Source organism: Dasypus novemcinctus, chromosome 11, assembly GCF_030445035.2.
Source record: "Dasypus novemcinctus isolate mDasNov1 chromosome 11, mDasNov1.1.hap2, whole genome shotgun sequence".
NCBI lineage: Eukaryota > Metazoa > Chordata > Mammalia > Cingulata > Dasypodidae > Dasypus > Dasypus novemcinctus.
This window is the reverse complement of record NC_080683.1, coordinates 93516784-93534332: the sequence shown is the minus strand read 5'-3', so window position 1 is coordinate 93534332 and position 17549 is coordinate 93516784. Positions and strand designations below refer to the sequence as shown.

At 42.9% G+C, this 17549-nt stretch overlaps 1 protein-coding gene and 1 long non-coding RNA gene across 2 annotated transcripts; both read right to left on the bottom strand.

Annotated features, from left to right (window-relative positions):
- Positions 1-3105: 3105 nt before the first annotated feature.
- LOC101438248 (uncharacterized) lies at positions 3106-6597 on the bottom strand. The gene is made up of 3 exons (XR_188684.3): positions 6367-6597; positions 3704-3831; positions 3106-3585 (listed from the first exon to the last, which is right to left on the bottom strand). It is a non-coding gene; the product is annotated as an uncharacterized lncRNA (long non-coding RNA).
- Positions 6598-10973: 4376 nt separating this feature from the next.
- Positions 10974-12843, bottom strand: CALHM6 (calcium homeostasis modulator family member 6). The gene is made up of 2 exons (XM_012530105.4): positions 12214-12843; positions 10974-11429 (listed from the first exon to the last, which is right to left on the bottom strand). The coding sequence occupies exons 1-2, from the start codon at positions 12736-12738 to the stop codon at positions 11013-11015; spliced, it is 942 nt and encodes a 313-aa protein (XP_012385559.1). The 5' UTR covers positions 12739-12843; the 3' UTR covers positions 10974-11012.
- Between the last annotated feature and the right edge of the window lie 4706 nt (positions 12844-17549).

The window sequence follows — 17549 nt, the reverse complement described above, 5'->3', positions numbered from 1 at the left end:
TCGCTGCTTTACTTACTGCAATCTGATTTCTAACCCCATATTGTACTGAAACTCTAGTAATCTCAGATTACTTCTTCCACCAAATAAACTTAGCACTTTTATTCTTTCTTCATCATAATCTTCATAGAAAAAACAACCCAATTTCTTTCATAAATAAATTATAAGGGAGATAGAGAGATAAAGGACAAACCTATAGATTAAAAGGCACACAAGAGGATGATTGATTGTAGTATATGGATCTTATTTGAATCACAATCCAAACAAATAATACTTTTTATGAGGTGAGAATGCTAACTGGATATTTGATGACATTAAGGAATTATTGTTTATTAGATGTGATGATGGTATTTTGGTTATGTTTAAAACATCCTTTTCTTTTTTTAGATATATATTTAAATATTTACAGATGAAATATTATATTTGGGATGTGCTTCAAAATAATCTAAGAATGGAAGGAAGTATGTTGGAACATAGATAAGATTGTCAATAACTTGATAATTGTTGAGACTGGTTCAAGGGCACCCATTCTGTACTACTTCCCTGACATGCACATACATTAATCTTTGCACAAATTCCATTGCATTTAATTACTTATTTACAGGTCTTCCCCCCTTTACACTGTGATCATGTACTGGGTACTTGATAAATACTTATTTAATTAAACTGGCTCTGTTTTTTTTTTTTTTTTTTAGCAAGGTTGCAAAGAGAAAGAAAGGCTGAAAAGAAGGAAACCTATCTAATAACTAGAATACTACTTCTCATACTTTAAATCAATATAGAAAAAAGAATAGCTGCCAGAAGTGATTAAAGTGGTCCCTAGAGATTTTGTTTACTGTCAGTACACTAAAACATTCTGTCACAGGATTATTTTTTGTTGGTTCAGAAAACACCAAAAGATCTTAAGTGGAAGTTAATGTCATGTAGGTATTATTCTCTTTAGATGTAAGGTCCATATTTGGGGGACCAACTAGAAGAAAACTAGGCTTTGCAAAGGAAGATGTGAGGCACTGATTGGTAACATTGGTCAGCTTAGAGGTTCCCTCCACACATTAGTGAATTATTTTGTAGTTATCTAGTTTCTCTTTTCTTTTTAAATTTACTTTTAAAAAGTGCATTCATGTAAATAGTTTAAAGAGTCAGACCTTCAGGAAGTCATCTACCTACCTCCCTATGCCCAACGACACCATTTCCCACGTGTGTGACCATTTCCTGTTTCACAGTAGAACCTGTTTTCTATGATTCTTCTGGCATTTCTTGCATTTCTTATCATAGCTTGCTGATGTAGCTGTTTCTTGACGCATTATTTTTTTACTTCTGCACAGGAAAGATGAGGTTTTCTCATATACAGCTTCCACACACTTATGCAAACTTCCTGACCCTTTCTCTTAATATATTGTAATTAGGGTTAAATCAATATGCTGTCATTACCCTACTGTTGTTACCAGGTGTGGCTTCCAGGTTCTTGGAGACTTCCTGAGAAAGATTTCAAGGACGTGCCACAAATTAAACAAGCAAGCAGAAAATTTATTGCAAAGTGAAAAAGCTAAAGCACACACTTAAGAAGTGAGTGTGAATGCTCTTACTAGTGAAGAGGCGCCCCCGGTGACTTTTGGCCAGGGATTAAGTGCATTGAGATTAAAAAAAACAGAGTGATTAAAACTCCCATCTTCTTCCCAAGCAGGGAGAAGCAGTTGCTCAACTGCATGGAATGGGGACAGGGATCTGGGGGACTAATTTCTTCTCAACCAATCCTTGTCTTTAGTTTTGCCTTCAGCCCCATTTCCAGAGATGACTCATGTAGCTAAATTCCTAAGCCTTTTTATAATTCCATGGTGCAAATCATATTGCTTATTATTTTCCATATCTGACTTGGGATTCAGATTTCTCAGGTCTGTTAGGCCAGTTAACACTTATCATCTGCTTTCAAGCTTCCAAAAATTGCTTTTCTTTTGTCGCCTCTCCCATTGCTTGATGCCATGAGAAAAAATCCCCTTATGTTATGGAGCCGTTTGTGTACTTACAACCCAACAATTTTAACCAGAGTTACTTCTGTAGATTGCCTTTCACTGCCAATAATTATATTTGCCAAGAATTGCTATCAATAAGCATAAATTTTTGGTTGTCAAATAGTATGGAAATAGAGAGGGTCTGGAATAAAGTTTTAAATTTTAAGAAAATAAAATAACTACTTTAAAAGGGGGCTTTGCAGAACATCTGCAGAGAGAGTTAGGCAGTTTCTGGCTGGGATAAAAGTGCTTCTGCACCTGGAAAAGTTGTGGAATTCTGTTGGTATTAACAGTGGTTAGCAGATTTAAAAATTGAAGAATCTGGACTCATTAAAGTTATTCTTCTGGACTGCATAAGAATTGAATAGGAATAGTTGTCTCATGAAGAAATCTTGAGCAAGGCTGGGAGCTGAGAAAGGGGTGGAATTGTTTTGATTTTTATGAGGCAGAACATCTGCTTTTCATTTCAGGCATTGCCCTCTCTCCATGTGCTTTCAAGTATCTTTAAGCTGCCTATACACAAGATGATCTGATCTCCATGAACTAAACTATGGTTTAATGAATCCCTGAAATACCCATCTACTTGAACATTGAAATAAGTTGCCGCTCAGCTTGACCCTATCTCAGATTTTGGTTTATGAAAATCACTATTCGTGGATTAGACCATGTGATTTAAGAATGTTGTGCAGTAAGCAAATAACAGTTTATGACCATCTGCTTCCGGTTAGCCAAGGTATTGTTTCCCAAACTGTGTTCTTTGGAACATCAATGGTCCCTAAGTTGTTGGTGGATATTGCATGAAAAAAAAAGGTCTTTTAAATTTTGTTTCTTAAATTATGTAAGTATTAAATATATTATTGATTATGTATTATTCAATATATTATCCACTGTACTGTTATATATTACTGTATAATTGCTTTTATTATGCAATAGCTTGACTTTTAAAACTAGTGCTAAACAAAAAGCCTAATAAATAACAAAATGCGCCTACTGACACTTGTGTCTTAAATTTTAAAGTATTTGTGATACTTTACCATTTTTATTCTTAATAAAATAGAAAATAATTTAAAAAAATTGTTTTTTAATCAGTTTTATTGCTATTTTTGGCAGTTGCAAGATAATTTTTTTAAGTCTTCAGGAGGTATAAACACAGCCATAATCTGACACAAAGCAGTATATGATATGATGAAATGCTACAATGTGGTTGAGAAGTTCTGAGAAGAAGGAGGTTACTGTGGACTGTTGTAATTGGAGAAGGCCACAAGGAAGAAGTAGGATTTAAAAAGGGACTTGAAAGATGGAAAATATGGTGTGTTGGAGATAGTCCTCTATGGGTCTTTCAAGCTCTTACATGTATTACTAGTATGCTAAGAATGCAAGGCTCTGCTTTTTATCCAGGCCATTTCTCAGAGCTCTGTTTGCAGACAATAACCTTAGAAGATGAGGTACTGTCTTCCCCTGGGACAAAGAGCAGCCTTGATTTCTACTTGTAGCTCCCCAAGCTCAGTGTCCTTTCCAGTGAGGCAATCTACTCTGTGTGCAGGTATCCATCTTAGTCTTCCACGTTGTCCCATGGAACCTGGGGGCAAGAGGAACCAATTTAAACATGATGAGCATGCTATTTGCTCAGCTGTGATTTATGAAGTCTTTTGTCACTAACCCAGGAACTTCATCTACATTAGCAGGCTAACTTTTACCTTGTAAGTAGGTCAAATCTCAGACCAGACATTAGATGTGAGAATAGGCGTGCTTCATGCTGCTGATAATGGATGTGGCAGAGGGGTCAGCAGGCCTTATTAAATCAGAGACTGTATATTGGAGAGTACTGAAAAAAATAAAGGTAGATAGATGGGGTGGGGGGGCAGGATGTAAGTCTTAAGGACCTTAAATGATAGGCAAAGGACTTTAGATTTATTTACTAAATCATACACCATATTAAGCACCCAGACATACCGATAGATCAAAATCAGGACTATCTCTCCTCTCAAGTGAAATAAAAGTCCTTATCCCCCAAATTTGAGAAAGGAAAAGAATCAATGGCCTCAGGCCATACACCCAAGCCATGAATAAGAAACCACTAGATCTGAAGAAACCTGTCCTAACTGACCAATGACAACTTTGCTTCTATAGCCATGATTCAGAAAGCCACCCAGTCAGTGATATTCCCACACTTCTAAAGCAGTCAGTCCATCAGCAATAGCTTTACTCCAATAACCACACTTCCACACTTTAAGTTCCACCAATTTGCAAACAATACGCCCTTTTTAAAGTCCCAAATTCCTGAAATCTACCACTTCCCAAAATTCTATATAAGATCACCATATTTCCTTGTTCAAGGATCCTGTGCTTTACAAGCACAGCTTTCCCTTGTTTAACAAGCAATAAATTCAGCTTTTCAGAAATTGAGTGGTATTCTCTTCCTTCGATACATCGCTCTTAAAGTCTAGCTTTGATGGGACAAACAATAGGGATCTCTCAATGAGGATGTTGGGACAGGATGAGTTTTTTAGGAAAACTGTTTCTTCAATTGCAGGAAGGAGGCTTTAGAAGAGAGAAAATCTGCGGATAGATAAACAGGCAAGAGACTATTGCAAAAACCAAGATTAGAGGGAGATAGAGTCTGTGAACTTAAAAACTCATCCCAACACCTTATATCTGAACTCTCTTACAAAGTCGTACAGTGCTTTGAACTAGAGCAGCAAACATACCTGAAGAAGAAAAGGTAAGTGACTAATAAGCAAATTGCCAAGGAAAGGAGACAAAGGAGAAGAGACCACCTGAGAGTTTGTATACAGGGGAGGGGAGGTTTGTTTTGATCCACAATGAAAGTCAAGCCAATATTTGTGGATGTTGGCCTCTTTGTGACAAGGTGTTGTTTAATGAATGAGAAAATTTTCTAAAAGAATATTTTCCTAGCAAAATAAACTAGCAAAAGTGTACTCTCAAGGTACCATAAGAGAATCCTCCCTCCCTCCCTCCCTCCCTCCCTCCCTCCCTCTCCCTCCCTCTCTCTCTCTCTCTCTCTCTCTCTCTCTCTCTCTCTCTCTCTCTCTCTCTCTCTCTCTCTCTCTCTCTCTCTCTCTCCCCACACACACACACACACACACACACACACTTCCCAGCTGGAGTTATGGATGCCCGTAGTGTAAAAGAATCATCACTTCCCTTCCTTTAATCAGCCTCTTGCACTTTATTAGTTATCCCAGAAGGACAAATGGTTTGACTCAATCATCAGAGAATTTAGTCATTGTAGGAAACGTGTGGTTTTTCATTATATTTAGAGTAAAAGTACTTACAATGGCTCCAAAGCCCTTGCATAACTTGCTCCGCAAAGCCCTTTATATCTCTTGGTTCATGGCCTTGTTTTCCCCCCAAGTTCACCACTCTGAGGCCATACTCACTAACCGCTCACTCCTTCCACTGAGGACAACTTCCTGCAGCCCCAAGCATCCCTCATACCTCTGAGAGGCTCACTCTCTCTCTCATTGGACTCTTCCCCTCTTTGCATACCCGAAGATTTATTATTGATTATGCTTAGTGTTTATTGGCTTTCTTTCCCCCCTAGAATGTAAGATCTCCAAGGGCAGGGTCTTTGCTGTTGCACTGATATACCCAAGAACCTAGAAAACCCCTAGAACACAGTAGGCACTTAATACATACTTGTCGACAGAAGTGAATGAAGTAATTAATGAATTCCTATGACTCAATAGAAAAACACAGACAACTTAAATTTTTTAAAATGTTCAAAGGCGTGAATAGACATTTCATAAAAGACGATATCCAGATAACCAATAAACATATGAAAAGATGCTTTAAGGCTTTAGTGATGACAGAAATGCCAGTTAAAACCACAATGAGAGACACCATTACATACTATCAGTCGGAAGGAAAGACACCTGAAGAGATGTCGGCCCACTAGGATAAAGGTGTCGGGTCACCAGCGAAAGAACGATTCGCACAGGCTCTGATGGAAAGACGTGCCCTCACATAGAAAGAGAGAGCAAGGTCAGCTTCACTAGTGGGCGTCAGTTCCCCAGAGCCAGCAGGTCTCCACGTGGGGTGGGCGCAGGGAGATGCTTCCCATGCATCTGGTGTTTGTATGCTGTTGCAGTGGAGGAACCCTGCCCCCGCCCTGCCAGGGACAGAGACACCCGGGGTGTGACCTCGATGCCAGTAAACAAGCCCACCAGAGTCAGCCTGTCTCCAATGAAGGAATTACTAGGCAGTCCCCTTGTTTACTAGGGGTTTGTGTTCTATCCCGTCAGGCAGACACCCCTGGTCCTGAGCACAAGATGTATCTGTGGGTCCCAGGGAAAGGCAGCAGGCGGTGCTAGGACTGCCCCCTGCCATACATACTCACCAGAGTTGTTAACCACCGGGTGTGGCTTCCAGGTTCTCGGCTGTATCCTGAGAAGGAATGCAAAGACGTGCCACAAATTAAGCAAGTAGAGAGATGGTTGCAAAGTGAAAGAAATTACAGTACACCCTTTGAGTCGTGAGGGCAGGCGCTCTTACTAGTGAAGAGGCACTCGCAGTGACTTGGGGCCGGGGTTTAAGTAGGGATGAAGTGGGAGGATTTTCTTGCCCTGTGGCTTCAGTTGGAAGGGAAGGTTACGGTAAGAGCCTGTGTGTTCTGTTCCCACAGATGGAGCTGGGCAAGATGTAATTACTTGTTCACAACGGATGTTCTGCGCAAGATGTTTAAGGCTGCAAGACGGTCCCTGAGTTTTGCACACAATAGCTCAGGCTTGGCTGCCCCAGTGCTTTCTGTTGCCCCTGAGATGTTCTGCTCACTGACTCCCTTTCCGCTTTCCCAGTTCCCTATGCTGACCTGCCTTAGAGTGACAAAAAGTCAGGTGGAAATACCAAGTATTGCAGAGGTGAGAAGCAGTAGGAATTCTCATGGTAGTGTAAATTGTACAGTCCTTTTGGAAAATACTTGGCATTATCTGTCAAACTGGAAGATGTGCTTACGGTCTGTGCTACCTTCTATTCTTGGAACACACCGTGGCTAAACACTTGCACAGGCATAACACAATACTAGCCTGTGAAGTTCAGCCCAGCATTGCTCATAAGAGCCAGAAACTGGGAACACCCAAATGCCCATCAGCAGTTAAATGGATAACTACATTGTGGTGTGACCATACAAGGGAATAATACATAGAAATCAAAATAAACAAATTGCTCTAGCAGCCCAGGGGTTCTTAAACTTTTTTGTTCCACGGACCCCTTTGCCAGTCAGGTGAAAACCATGGAGCCCTCACTAAGTTCACACTATGCTGTGTATTATTTAACAAATATATCATACCTGCACTAACATGTCCCCACAAGAAAAATGTTTTTTTTTTTAATTTGAATTCAATCTCACAGACCCCTTTTAAAGGACCCCTGCAGTCTAGCCATCCCTCAAACAAAAACAAACAAGAAGAGCACAAAATAATTCTTAGAGGATGATTTATTTCATTCATATAAATTTCAAAAACTGGCAGAATTAAATAATGATTGTTTAGGAATGAGCATACAGATGGTGAAACTATCAATCAAAGTAAGGAAACGATCATTCCCAGTTCCCGGGGCCGAAAGCTGTGATTGTGGAGGGGTACATGGGGCAGGGGTTTTGGGGGCTGCTGGAAATGTTCTATTTCTTTCCCTCTGTGGCTATTACATAGGTGTTATTATTATTCTTTAAACTGTACATAAATGTTGTAAAACTGCCTTAGTATGCCAGGGCTTCTATGACTAATTGCCAGAGACGGGTTGGCTTAAGCAACAGGAATTTATTGTCTCACAGTTTTGGAGGCCAGAATTCCAAAATCAAGGTTATCATCAGGCCAACCCGTCTCTGCCCCGTCACGTGGGGATCCATCTTCTTTGTCTGTTCCTGTTCCTTCTACTAATGTGTTCAAATTTCCTCTGCTTATAAGGTCTCCAGCCATATTGGATTAAAGCCCACCCTGATTTAATTTGGCCTCATCTTACCGAGATCTTCAAAAATCCTATTTACAAATGAGTTCCCACCCACAGGACTGGGAGAAAGGACTTGCACATGTCTTTGTGGGGGACACGAGTCCAATACTCTTTTCTTGTTTGATATCTCACAATTTTTGAATGTCAATAAACTTCCTGGTCTCTTAGGAGTTTTCTTTCCTTTGGAAGTTTTAATAGTCTGGACCAGTGGTCAAGGATCTTGATGGAACATTCCTGTTTTATGATACAGTTCCTTTCATTATATAAGAATTTAATATAACCAATTCCACAGTCATTGCACTGCATTTTACAAGAGATGTTTCATAGGTAGGTGTGGGAAAGGAAACACTTTCACATGCATAAGTCAAAATAAGGCCAATGGAAGATTCAGCTTTCAGAGAGGCACAAGGCAGGCTCTTTGTGGAAGCTTGCTGCTGACAAGTAGTGGGCAGTGACTTCTGCTGCTGGGCTTGACTCAGACAGCATTTGTCCGCCCTTTGTCTGAGGAGGAGTTATTTATTATAGGCCACCTGGTAGATAAGATGCAGGATGTTGTGAAACTTAGGGGTTCCACGATTATTTTAGACTTTTGTGCATGTAGTCAATTCTATTATTGGGTGCTTTCCTCAGGACTTGCTCATTAAATTAGTTCATAGAGCACTGACATTTCTGGAGGAAGCAGAGACCATGCTTAATCTTATGCTCCGTAAATGGTATCATCTTGCCAGTACTCAATCTGATGTCAAATCATCCCTTAGATCAACATAGTCGTTTTTCAGCAACTGTTATTAGCGGATGATGTGTTCAAGTCTCTTTTGAGCTTAAGGCTTCAGGGCAACCTAAAGCCAGAGGAGATTATGAAGAATAATTCAGCAAATAAATACACACTGAGTGTCAAAATGCTTCTTGAGTCCAAGATGTGGCCTGCTTGGGGCCAAGCTCAGAGGATGGTGTGTCCTGCCAAACAATGGTGACCCATGAATTAACTGTGCTGAGTCCTGGTCTTGCTAGGTTTATCCCAAGTAGTGTTCTATATTTCCCAAAAGCCATCAGCAGTTGCCAAGTTTCAGGATGAGGTAAAAAATATTGGGGGTCCCTGAGGACATCTGAACCTCTTAGCATAAGGGCACATGAGCGAAGAAGGGAAAAAATATTGTTCAATAATAAAAACAGGGACGTGGTCACACTGAACCGCATGGTCTAGAAAGAACTAGCCCCTCGCTTCAGTTCTGCCTTCACTGACTTAGTAATGTAACATCTAACCTTGTCTCTAACACCACTTGTAAATGTGAGTGATGTGTTTCCCTGCACCCCACAGGCTGCTGTGAAAATGAAATGAGGTAGAAGGTGCCAAACTGCTTTGTCATCATAAAGCTCTACACCAGTGGAAAGATTCATCTTAACTTTTCTAACTACATAGATGATATTACTCATTTAAAAAAAACTCGAGACAGTGGCACATAAATCAGCAAAATGGAGACAATACGATACTATTACAAATGCACCTATAAATGGTAGCCCAGAAAAAAAACTAGTGAAAGGGAAGAATATTCAAAAAGAAAATGGAAAATGAAATAAAGGAAGCAAAAATGAAAGTATAATTTGATTTTCAAAAGTATTGATTAGAGAATAGGAAAAGACTGACCATGCAGTTTCTGCTGCCAACTTCCTCATTATATATGACTCTCAACAACTCAGCCCTGCTGGCGAATTCTTTTTAATGACTCTATGCAATAATGTGCAAAAACTAGCACAAGTGTCTGCCAAGAGAGGAAGAGTGGCTCAACATGATCAGTGCCCAATTGTTTCACAGTTTGAAGTTTCTGTATTTCATTTCTTAAAATGCAGGAAACAGTGATAAATTTGGCCTGTGGGCAGGAATGACAATCGAATGAAAGACAAGTGTCACCTGAAAAATCCTATCATTATCAACTAACTGAATGTTATCTCTAGATATCATCTCCTTGCATCCTTTACATAAACAAATCTTGTCACATCCACAAACAAGACCTATCCTGAATCCATCCAAGTTTTCCATTTTCATCACAGTTGACCCAGTTCAAGTTCACCCTTCCCAACCTCCCACCTACTTTCACTGATTAGTCTCCCAGCTTCCACTGTTGCCCACCCCCACTCCCTCCTCTGCCCCCCCCCAACAGATAGACCTTCCTAAAATACTCATAGGAAAAAAACCCAAATAATTCATATGACTTCAAGGCCCTTCATGAAGTCTCCCGCCCACGTGTCAAGATCTTTCTCACTTCAGTGCCTTAGCAGCTATGCTTCCTTCTAACTGAATTGCTCTTCTTCCCACCTTACAGATTTCAGTCTCTGGAAGACTCCTCTCCCCACTCCTAATCTAAATCAGGTCACAATTTGTATTCCTATATTTGTTTCTATAGTAATGGGTCTTACCTAACTTGCCACTCTGGTGAACTCATCATACTCTCCTCGCTACTTTTGTGCATATTTCAAATCTACTATAATATCATCAATATTTTCCTCCAATCTTACAAACTAAAAACAGTAATTATCACTTGCCAATATTCTAAAACACTTTCTCAAATTTCGGATTTTTCCAAAAATTACTTTTCCTTTTCACAGCAGGTTTTTATATTTTTCTTTAGTGTACCATATCAGAGTCATAAAATGTGTATATTTTTTAATTCCAAAGAAGATGGTGTCTGCAAGAAAGTAAACTTGAAATTAACATCAGATAATCTACAGAAACGTCTGAAGTTCAACTGCTCTTTCATTGTTTTGCTAGTAAAGTCTTTTATTTGAAAGCAGCATTATTATTCAGCAGAAAGGACCATGGACTAGGGATAGGAGACTTCTTGTTTAATACCAGTGTGTCAGCTATAGTGAACTGCTTAATGTTGATTTAAAAAACATATATATACATAAAACAAAGAGGTTAACCTCTAAATTTTAATTTCATACCTAAAGGTCTATGTGTCTACAATCGAGATTATATTTATAAAACGGTTATAAGAGATATCAGTGTGGAAATAATAATTCCAAGAACTTTTATTATATTCATAACTCAGCAGTGGTGTTCAATCCAGGTGTATCTACAAAGCCAAGAACAGGAACCACCTCTCCTAAAGATCTGATGCTGTGGTTCTTCTCTTCTCTGTTAACGTATTTATGCAACATACTGTAGTACTGGTCTTTTGGACTGAAAGTATATAGTGCTGAAATTTGTTGCCAGTCTTTAATGCTTGGGGTGGAGTAAACCTTTGGATGTGTGCTGTCAAAGAAACATTTAACATTCTCTTTTGCCAGTTCGGTTGCATGCAGTGTGGCTTCAGTTTGAAGCATCTGCTGCTCCTGTTCCAGATAGATTTTCCAGAATTTCAGCTGCAGAAAACTAACTGGGGAGAAGCATCTGGTGACAGCTTTAACAATCAGAATGAAGATGATAACAGCGGCTATCAGCATCCAGCCTATGACCTTAGGAAAACACAGCAAAAATAACCATTTAGTCACTCAAAAAAAAAAAAATCCTCAGATCAAGTTTGAACTATTTCACAAGTTATACCAACGAACCAAACAAGAGTCTTAGGATTTAATCTCTCAAAAGAAAAGAGTCACAGTAAACTTGATGCCCCTACTTCCACCACCCCAGTACACCTCCTGCTTGGAAAGTCAGTTGTGTTCCAAGCCATGTCAAGGTCCCAGGGAGAAGTCCATATGTCACTCCCATTCAACTCACAACATGTCTCCAGGGAAAGGAACGTTCGCTTTAAAGAACCTCTGGGCTTGGAAAGCTCAGAAGCATTGCAGGGTGGTGTCCTTCCACCACAGCAAAGCCATTTTATTGCAACAGTTCTACTTTCTGCTGACTGGAGAGACTGCTTGACCTAGGCAGTTATTCCTTATGGTATGGAGATCATAATACCATGAGAGGTGTTGCTGCGAGATGGAAGAGAAGGACGTCGGAAGTAAAGGGGCTAGCGCAGGACCTGGCACAGAGGAGGTACTCACCTTGCACGAGCGCCCTTCCTCCTTTGTATTCGCTTTCCTTCATTATTCGCCTGTGGACTCACTAGACCCAAGCGGCCACTCTAGTTTTTTTTAAGGGTGTCGCCCGTCTGGAGAAAGGTCGCATCGGAGACCTCTGCATAAGTTAGCCTCAGCCCTGCACCTCGGTTTGCCCCGCAGGAGCTCGCCCCTCCCGCCGCTCCCAGCCCCTGCCGGCCCCGCGCCCGCCCGGCGTCGAGCGCCCGCGCCTGACCTGTGACTCCGCCTTGAGCACGCTGAGAAGGTCCTGCACTTCTTTCGTCTCAGCCTGCTGGCACGGCACCTGCCGCAGCTCCAAGGCGCAGGTGTAGCTGAGGGGGGGGCACAGGCGCTGCGCGGCGTCCGCGCTCCCGCTGACCGCGCACTCGTAGAAGGTTCCCCCGAGCAGCGCCACCGCCACCCAGGTGACCGGCGCGACGGCGGCCACGCAGCTCAGCTGCGCGCACACCAGGGTGCCGCGCAGCGCCGCGCCGCAGCCCCTGCGGGTGCGGGACCGGCAACAACCCGTGAGCAGCCGCCACGTGCGCGCGCTCAGCACGTAGCCCAGAAGGAACAGGACGAGCGCCGGCACCAGGAGGAAGACCAGGCCGTAGGACAGGTTCCAGGCGTTGCAGGGGCATTGGAACACGACGGTGGAGAAGATGCGCTCCCCGCCCGCGGTCAGCAGGGTCACCAGACCGTAGCCCAGTGTGTGACGGTACTTGAGGTGCAGGTCCAGCACCGAGCGAAACTTCTCCATGGCCGCCGCCTCCGGAGCGCCTTGGACTGGCCCGAATGCTTCTGCCTTTTAAATGCCCCGGCTCGTCATATGCTTTGGGTGGGCTTGGGTTTAGGGCATTACACAATCAGCTCAAAAGCAGCTTCAGGAAAGGGAAGTGGGTTTCTCCTACCCTGGTAAGGTTTTACTTTCGCATTCCAACCAAGCTATGCCTGGCTGAGAGACCCAGGCAGACATACCTTTGACCTTCCTGGCGCCCACTCCATTTCGGGGGCAGAGGCACAGCTTACCTTTCTTCACTAACTCAGAGACCTTTCCTGAGAATGCATTGTTACCTTCGCTCCCACAAACTCACAGAGAATCAGGGGACTTACCTTACTCCCTTCCTGCCCCAATGCAGCCATCCAGTGAAGTAATACTTTAAAAAATTTAAGCCAACTGGAACAATGCCAGATTTTCCTCTTTTGCAACCATCCTTGTTCCTGAACCAAACTTCCACCAATTACAAGAAACTGATGGTTTACTGGAAACCTTATTCAAAGGTAAATTTCTGGTTTCTTTTGCAGAAGCTACATCTCCAAGTGCAGTTCAAGTTCTCATTCTCCTGTGTTGCTCTGCTCTTCTCTACCATGTTGCTCTACTCAGACAAAACCAGCAACCTGGTTCACACTGCATGTTCTCTCTACCTGAGCTGCCGCAGGACAGTCAACTGTGACTCGCTTTTTAGCACCTGAATAGATAGGGTTGATTTCTGTGGTTTGTTCCGCTCGCCCCCAGGTGTGTCCTAACACTGTCAGCACTTAGAGGATAGCCAAATTCTTCCTCCAGGACCTTCGAGCTGGTCAGCACAGAAGGGTGCTTGGCTGTTCAGAAAATACTAGTTGAGAAAGCAGATTTGGCTCAATAGATAGGGCGTCCGCCTACCCCATGGGAGGTCCAGGGCTCAAACGCAGGGCCTCCTTGACCCCTGTGATGAGCAGGCCCACGCGCAGTGCTGATGTGCGCAAACAGAGTCATGCCACGCAGGGCTGTCCCCCGCATAGAGGAGTCCCACGCACTAGGAGTGTGCCCCTTAAGGAGAGCCGCCCAGCACGAAAAAAGTGCAGCCTGCTCAGGAGTAGTGCCGCACACACGGAGAGCTGATGCAACGAAAAAAGAGACGCAGATTCTTGGTGCCCCTGACAAGAATATAAGCGGACACAGAAGAACACACAGGGAATGGACACAGAGAGCAGACAACTGGGAGAGGGAGAGCGGCAACGAGCAAGTAACAGTGCCTATTAAAATACATGTACTCTGCTCTCATGGAGTTTCTACTGTGGGAAAGGGTATGGACAATGGGATTTTAAAAAAGTTGTAAAGGTTATGCAGAGATGTTAGAGTATTCTGAGAGAGCGTCAGAGAGGAGATGACATTTAGCTGAAACCTGAATGAAAAAGAGTCTGGGGTGCAAAAGGAGCATGGTGTTCTGTGGTTGGAAAGAAAGAATGGTGGGAGCACCGAGGGTGAGAAGCAAGGTGTCACATCACACATCACGAGGCCAGAGGTGCAGGAGAGGGTCAGGTTTAGGGGCTGCATAGACCAGAGCATGTAGTTCTCAACCCAGCCCCTGAAAGTCATCACAGATCGGGTGCATCCTGACTGTTTCCAGCCTGCCTGTGTCCCCAGGTACTACTGTGGAGTGAGGCTCTAAAAGGGTGCATCGGGGGAACACGGGTTTAGGGCACAAGAGAAACTGTCAGCAAATGACCCCTTTATGGTTCAGAATGAAGAGTCTAGAAAGGGCATATCTCCTGGTCACTTACTTGGTACAAAATGTACAAAAGAGCAGGGGAAGAAGTCCCATCACCACCCGTCTCCCGGGTGGGTCAGATCCATAGATGGCAGCTCCACATGGGACACTTCGTGTTGGAGAAGAGAGACACGTCTGTACTGTTTGAGTGTGGTTTTTCCCCCCCGGGGGGCCTTCCATTGAGAAGTCATGTTCTGATAAGCATTTGGGGCTTCATGTTCCTCGTTTCCTGGCTTAAGTTCTGGCAGGGCCTTCTCGTTAGACTTAACATCTCCCCCATGATCGGCACCCTAGACTAGGAGGTGGGGGTCGCTTAGCATATGTTTATGACTTCCCCAGAGAAGGAGGTGGAGGTAGGGGAGGTCTGGGCGAAGGCCGCATCACGGGTGCCTGGGAATTCCTACAACCACCTCGTAGGCTCGCTGCCACTGTGCTCCCCTACTGGACCGTCCAGATACTGATGATGATTCTGTAGCTATTACAGGTTTCCATCCCCGTGAGAAGCTGGGTTCGACTGCCAGCCTGAATTTCCTCCCAGCTCCCGCAATTGGTTCTGACAGCCCACTGGTGACCCCACCATCTCTTGCGCAGTGGGCGGTTCTAGTTCCAGGTCTATTGAAGATTGCCCTGCCCGCCATCCCAGGCTCTGTCCTGAGAGGACATGGCTCAGAAGTTCAGCCCTCAGTGGAAATGGAGTGGAGAGGCAAATTAAATAATATTTAAAAGCACTTTACACTTTTGAACATCTGTGATTCTAACACCAATTTGCTTTAGCTTTTACGAAATGAGCTTACATGTTAAGCACACTGTAAAACCAGTGGTCATGGGTTTTTGTTTTTTAAAGATAGTACTTTGTTTCTTGGCACTTTCATTATCAGTGTCAGGAACAAGTTTCAGAAACAATAAAACATTTCTCAGAAAGCAAGAGAAACTCTTAAAAGGAAATACATAATCACACCGTGAACCTGAATGTCTTCAAGTGGTCTAGATCTTAAACATTATGCTCTGTAGTTTTCATGAAAACTCAGGCTAATGTTAGGATCCTCCTTGGCTTATGATGGTTAGATTCTAGCCAATTGTCAGTCCTGGCCCCGAGACCCATCAACTACAGAGAAATCAAATTAGGATTCAGATATCTTTTAAGTATTCACCATGTGCAACACCCAACTTTAGATGCCAAAATTAACAAGTTAATATGATCCATTTGTGAAAAAAAAAAGAGAAAAGACTATATATGCCTGTATGTTTATATCCCCTGAAGATGCATAAAATATCCTGTAAAGTTCAAAAATATTAACATCATTTACTTCTAAGGAGCAGGGACAAGTGGGAAGGACTGTAAAAAGGGGAGAATTTTATTAAATATGTCTCTAATATTTGATTTTTAAAAAACATATATGTTGCATTCACAATGAAAGAATACTAACATAAAATATCTTGATCTAATGGAGATGCTCCATGGAGTAAGCCTGGGAAGTAGCTTTTTCATAGCCTCCTCCTCCTTCCTCCTTTGCACACAAGGAGGGTATGCTCCTTGAACTTGGAAACCTAATCATTCATCTCTTGTTGCCAAAAACTATTAAATTCTTGTGAGAAATCGACTGTGTTTGAAGAACACAGAAGATAAAGAACTGAGATGTTGAGAATTGAAAGGTGACAAAAAAGCAGGAGGAGCAGAGGGAACTATTAGACTGTTCGAAGGTGAGGTTGGGTGGTTTACCTAAGCCCTGGGGGACACAAAGTGGGAAAACTCTCTGCTCCCTTCAGGGAAGGCTACAATTGTGCTCTGAAGAGTTCCACGGGAATAGGAGCAATGTACAGGGGGAAGGTGGTGGAGAAGAGAGGAGGTGGCTGAGGGCAGGGTAGTGGAAGCCAGAAGGAGCAGGGCAGCAAGGGATGGCTTCCTGCCATGCTGCCTCCTGGCAGTTTAGGACACGCCATCACCTATTTTATTTTTTTATTTTTTTAAAGATTTATTTATTATATTTATTTCTCCCCGACCCCAGTTGTCTGTTCTCTGTGTCTATTCGTTGTGTGTTCTTCTTTGTCCGCTTCTGTTGTTGTCAGCGGCACGGGAAATGGGAATCTGTGTTTCTTTTTGTTGCGTCATTTGTTGTGTCAGATCTTCGTGTGTGCAGCGCCATTCCTGGGCAGGCTGAACTTTCTTTCGCGCTGGGCAGCTCTCCTAACGGGGCACACTCCTTGTGCGTGCCATCACCTATTTTAAATGTTGATCCAGACAGGTTCTTCCTGAGTTTGGGGCTAACTGTTTGAGTCTAGCATCATCAAAAACCATCTATGGTTTTGAAAAACAACAAGGAGGAAATCAATCCTATAGATAATGTTTTCTCTAGGCTGGAAAGTGCTCCTGGCTATGAGCAACAGAGAGGTGGAAAAAGGGAAGTGACTGGTTACAACCAAAGAGAATTCCAGTTTACCCCAGATCCCTTTCAAAGAGTCTGTTGTTATAAAGTTGCAAAACTGAAAAAAAAAAAAAAAAAAAAAAGGAAAGGAAACACCTTTGAAGTCTTATTCTTCTATTTCCATTAAAGGAGTGAGGATTTGGGGCAGTTGTTAGAAAACACTTGGAGGGAAAGCAGATTTGACTCAACTGATAGAGCGTCCACCTACTACATAGGAGGTCCAGGTTCAAAGCCAGGGCCACCTGGCCCATGTGGTGAGCTGGTCCACGTGCAGTGCTGATGTGCATAATAGTCCCTTGCCACACAGGGGTGTCCCCCACATAGGGGAGCCCCATGTGCAAGGAGTACACCCCTGAAGGAGAGCTGCCCTATGCGAAAAAAATGCAGGCTGCCCAGGAGTAGCGCCACACACACTGAGGGCTGATGCAGCAAGATGATGCAACGAAGAGACAGAGATTCCCTGGTGCCACTGACAGGAATGCAGGCAGACACAGAAGAAAACACAGTGATTGGATACAGAGAGCAGGCAAAGGGGAGGGGGTGGGGGGAGGGCGGGAGGAAGGGGAGAGAAATAAATGAAAAATAAATCTTTAAAAGAAAAGAAAACACTTGGGGAA

What these genes read in the sequence shown, in the direction of transcription:
- CALHM6 (XM_012530105.4), bottom strand. Translation starts at nt 12,738, where the DNA reads ATGGAGAAGTTTCGCTCGGTGCTGGACCTGCACCTCAAGTACCGTCAC. An exon ending in TGCTCAAGGCGGAGTCACAG is followed by an intron (nt 11,430 to 12,213) that starts GTCAGGCGCGGG and finishes TGTTTTCCTAAG; the next exon opens with GTCATAGGCTGGATGCTGAT.